The 5,375-nt window shown below is 34.7% G+C and overlaps 1 protein-coding gene across 1 annotated transcript; it reads right to left on the minus strand.

Annotated features, from left to right (window-relative positions):
• Positions 1-1,237: 1,237 nt before the first annotated feature.
• Positions 1,238-5,115, minus strand: LOC125850043 (putative disease resistance protein RGA1). The gene is made up of 3 exons (XM_049529956.1): positions 4,587-5,115; positions 2,263-4,174; positions 1,238-2,011 (listed from the first exon to the last, which is right to left on the minus strand). The coding sequence occupies exons 1-3, from the start codon at positions 5,014-5,016 to the stop codon at positions 1,393-1,395; spliced, it is 2,961 nt and encodes a 986-aa protein (XP_049385913.1). The 5' UTR covers positions 5,017-5,115; the 3' UTR covers positions 1,238-1,392.
• Between the last annotated feature and the right edge of the window lie 260 nt (positions 5,116-5,375).

A 5,375-nucleotide genomic window follows, 5' to 3' on the forward strand; every position in this document is an offset into this window, starting at 1 on the left:
AGGAGAGCAGACATTTCCTTTCAACATGGATAGAAAAACTTCATTTTATTTTTTCGGACATGATTATTTATATACTAATTTCTGGGTACATGTTTAGTGCATGTATTCCATATTATTTGTATATATTTTAATAAGGAAAAAGAGCCTGATATATCCCTCAACTTTTTCATTTAGAGCTGATATACCCCTCATTATAAAAGTGGCTCATATATGCCCCTCAACTTTTTTCATTTCCGTTGGAGGAAAAGGGTATATGTGAGCCATTTGTATAGCAATAGGGGTATATATAAGCCACTTTCATAATGAGGGGTATATCAGCTCTAAACGATAAAGTTGTGGGGTAAATCAGACCCTTTTCCCAAATTTAAAACAAATCATGTAGGAGTATAGATGATCCTTTTAGCGAATTTCAAGGTATATTTTTAATCTTTTTTATACAAAAAATATTTTTTGACGTCTTTGATTATCATTTTTTGAGTTACTTATTCTTATTTTATTTTTTTCTTTCGTTCCTTAGTGTAAAGAGAAAATTTTAAAACTAATTTTTTTGTGGCTATTATAATATAAAACTATTTTTTTCGACTATATTGCTATTTAGTTTTTGTATTGAAAAAAAAAATTGGGTCATCTATAATAAAGTTTACAAGAAAATTAGTGAAACATAAATAAATTTGACCATCAAAATAATAACTTTAAATTAGTCGTTGAAACAAAAAAGTCAAAAAAAAAAATTATGTGTGACGAGGATTAAATATACACATATGGGATTATATTTTTTTAAAAATAATAATAATTAAAATTAATTTTTTTCACTTCCGTTGGAGGAAAAGGGTATATGTGAGCCATTTGTTTAGCAATAGGGGCATATATGAGCCACTTTCATAATGAGAGATATATCAGTTCTAAATGATAAAGTTGAGGGTATATCAAGCCCTTTTCCCTTTTAATAAATACAAGACACTATTGAATAAAATCAAAATCCACACTATCCAATTTTTACAAAATGCCATATATATAACTTAATTAAGAAAAAAACTTGAAATTCCGACTAAAAGCCATGATACACAAATCACTTTTATCTCAAAATTTAATTTATGGCTGGTTACTTGTGCGTAATAAAAACTTGAAATTCTTTAATAAATTGTCAAAATCATCTCCAACATGTTGATAAATCACAACATAAGTAATGTAATATAAATATCATATTGACGTTATTAAATTATGAGAAGATACAGTAAGCTAAAAGACTAGTTCTGAATCTAATATGATAATATCAAATATTTATTGTTAACAGACCCAAGAAAAATCAAGTATAATACAAATAGATCTTACAAATAGTTGATTTGTTTCCAAAAGAAAAATCAGAAAATTACATCCAATTAGGAATAAGACTTAACGGATAAACACATCAGGAATGTGCGCAATTTTGTACCAGTCTTGTCCTATTCCCTTCTCACATCGCTTGGCCAGTGTTGGACAATCCCTAATTGATAAATTTGTGAGGGCTGTTAGGTGCTGCAATCCCTCGGGTAAACATTGTAGAATCTCACAGTATGCTATGGATAACTGTGTGAGTGAAGTTAAGCCTTTCACCCCTTCCTCGGGGAGTTTCTCCAGTGCGTCACAATATTCAATAGACAGATACTTCAAAGCATTGAGACTAGCCAGGCAGGTTGGCAGCTCTTTGAGATTCTTAAAGAAAGAGATAGTCAAGTACTTGAGATTTGCAAGGCCTTTGAACATCTCTTCTGGGAGCGAAGTAGTTTTGTGACTGCTAATGCGGAGGGAAGTAAGAGCCCTGAGATTAGATATGGAACTGAAACCTATTGCATCTGACTTGTCCCCACGATCTACCAATTTCTTGACAGAAGAAAGGGTCGGAATAACAAACATAGGGCACCACTGAATCTCCATCTCTTCAAGCACAGGGAATTGCTCTTCTCCTTCCTTTTTCAGCAATCCTTTCAGATTATCAAAATGGCCTATAATAAGTTTTCTCAGAGATGGAAACCTTCTTCTTGTAGGGAACCCAGAATCCACATACTCCACTTCCGCAGACCCGTTCTGTAACTGTAGAGTTTTTAGACAAGGCAGCTCACCAAAGGGTGGTAAGCATGAGTAGTTTTTGCAACGGATGATTTCAATAGAGACAACATTTTCCAAAACTGAGTGATTCATCCAGTCTGGGAGACGGATTCCTCTGAAGCCACTGATTGTTAAACAAGTCAGATNCCTATAATAAGTTTTCTCAGAGATGGAAACCTTCTTCTGGTAGGGAATCCAGAATCAACATACTCCAATTCCGCAGACCCATTCCATAACTTTAGACTTTTTAGACAAGGCAGCTCACCAAAGGGTGGTAAGCATGAGTAGTTTTTGCAACAGATGATTTCAATAGAGACAACATTTTCCAAAACTGAGTGATTCATCCAATCTGGGAGACGGATTCCTCTGAAGCCACTGATTGTTAAACAAGTCAGATTGGAGTGTGGTTTGAGGGCTTCAAGCACTTCAACTTCTTCTGATTCATAAATATGTGGACGGTCATAGTCATCCCATTTCATTCTTAAAGTATGCAGATTTTCTTTTGCAGATAAATTGGCTTCTTTTGCATCCATATCATTCTTCACTCTCTCAAGATGCGTGATTTCAATTGAGCCATAGAGATTCATGTTTCGTAATTCACCAATTTGAGAACTTTTCTTCCTTCCCACTGCAAAGCAACCAAGAGTCTTAAGGCATGTCAAAGATGCTATCCTTGGTGGCATACAAGTCAATGAATTGCATCCATCAAGTAAAAGATTTCGGAGACTACCAAGTTTACTTGTTTCTTTTGGCAAACAACAAAGTGACCAGCAGCCATGTAGATCAAGAGTCTGCAGATTTTGAAGCTTGCATAACTGCTTTGGAAGACTACGGATACTATCATTGCCAGACAAATTTAGGTATCTTAAATGTACTAGATCTCCAATGGAAGACGGTAACTGCTCAAGTCCTATGTAACTTAGATTAAGCACCCTCAACGAGACAAACTTTTGCAAGTGAGAATGAGAGTAAGAAGACACCACTTTTGCGAAACCAATCGACATCATATGTGGGTAACCTTTTACATTTATTTCACGGATATTGTTGCTTGATGCGCTTGCCGAAAACAGAGATGTTGCCAAATCATGAATGAGATCATGCATCTTGAAATAAGTTCGACCATATTTAACTTCAATCTCTTGGAAGAAAGACCTCAAGTATAATTCATTCCATACTTCATTACCTACATCCTCTAGCTCCAAGTTTCCTTTCGATAAAAGAAAACCCTGTGCCATCCAGAGAGAGATTAGATTTTCCTTTTCCATTTCGGTATCCTTTGGGAATACTGCACAATATGCAAAGCATTGTCTCAAATCAAGTGGAAGGTGATGGTAATTAAGTCTCAGGGCAGGCAGAATAGAACTTTCTTCTTGAGGCAATTTCCAAATCTCACTATCTCTCACATGTTCCCACTGCCTTTCTTCTCTCTTGAAGCGCAAAATACCTCCAAGAGATTTAGCTGCTAAAGGCACACCACCACATTTTTTCACAATCTCCTTTCCGATAGCCACAAGGTTAATATTTATTTTTTCTTGGTTCCCAAATGCACGTTGCATGAACAGCAACCAACAATCTTCTTGAGACAAATTTGACAATTCATATGGTTGCAATGTTCTCATAATTGATCCAACCTTTTCAAGACGAGTAGTGGTTAGAACAAAAGCACCACTTGCTCCAACCTTCAAGACTTGTCTTAACTTAGCCCACTTATCTTGATCTTCATTCCAAACATCATCTAAGACGAGTAAATAATTTTTTCCATTCAGCAAGTCCTGAAGCTTCTTTTGAAGTGGAGCCAAGTCCATGTCACCAAGTGACTTTTCTTCAATAGATTCTACAATTTCCTTTATCAACCTCTTCTCATTAAAATCTTCCGAGACACAAATCCATATTTTGGGATGGAAATGCTCAATTACTCTCTGATCATTGAAGACCATTTGGGCAAGTGTCGTCTTTCCTAGTCCCCCCATACCAAGTATTGGGAGGACTGAAAGTGTTTGGGCATCGCTAACGTTGTTTATTAGGATTTTCACTATCTCATCCTTTTCTTTGTCTCTTCCATAAACTTGTGGTTCATTTAAAACAAAACCTGGTCCAAGCTCGGTAGGAGTCAGCAAAAAAACAATGAAGAATTTTGCACAATAAAAAGACAATGATAAGCTTGATCAGAAGCAGCATACATCTTTCAAATTAAAAAAATGCACTTTTTTTGAATTCACATTATAAGATCTTAAACAACTCTGGCTTTATCCTGTCATTTAGACTTGGGGTCCTATCCTAATTCTATGAGTAAGCTATGGATTTATCTGAGGTTATATATGTTAAAAACTTCATTAAACAAATTTAGATAATAGATTTTGAACCCAATTAATAAATCCAAATCTGGATCCACTTATCTACTTAGACTTGAGAAGAACATTTAGATTAGACAAAATCCCAAAAACACACATGAATTTGATGATATAAAGCTGTTTTTTAGAAAAATATTTAAAGATGAGCACCTGTTTGGCGTGTAGCAACTTGTCTCTCTATAGTCCTTTCATCCAAATGAAACTTAATTCGTTCCGCTGCAATTGCATCTAGTTTCTCCATAATCTTTTTCATCCTTTTCCCAATCTTGTGACGGAAAGCGATAACGTTTGGATGATAACACCCATATTTATTCTTCTTCTGTCTAATTGTTGCTTCTGTTTTACATTCGTCCAAGATGTCATCAGCTTCATATGCAGCAGCATTGAGTTTTTGCAACCAATTTTCTATTGCCTTGTCCTTCAATTGCTTCTTCTGAGCATCTTCTAGCACAGCTTGGATTGTAGTAAACGTGCTTTTAAGCTTTTCGAACTCATCCTTAAAACCAAGAATCGATCCAAGTTCCCCTTGGATGAAATAAGTCAGATTGTCTAACAGAACTTGAAGGAAAGCTTCAGCCATAGAGTATTGTGAGTAAGCAATGAATCTAGATTTTTTGAAATGAAGTAAGATGTTGGAAATTGGAATGGACTTGTTATAATTACAAACTCAATTATTCAATGGAAATAACACACTCCAATGGGACCATGTCTATCAAATTTACTAGCATATGCAATCAATATTGTACTGAAATCACCAAAGATTCTGAGTTAGTTTAACTTGACACGAAATTTAAAAAAGAAATATTACTCTATTTGTCTTAATTTATGTGACATTTTTTCGTTTTTTTGAGAGTCAACAGTTTAAGTCTGATCGTGAATTTACCGATGGAATCTTCAATTTTTTTGAAATGAAATCTATATATTTGTAAACTACATAAA

The sequence above is a fragment of the Solanum stenotomum genome, unplaced genomic scaffold (assembly GCF_019186545.1).
Source record: "Solanum stenotomum isolate F172 unplaced genomic scaffold, ASM1918654v1 scaffold1325, whole genome shotgun sequence".
Lineage (NCBI taxonomy): Eukaryota > Viridiplantae > Streptophyta > Magnoliopsida > Solanales > Solanaceae > Solanum > Solanum stenotomum.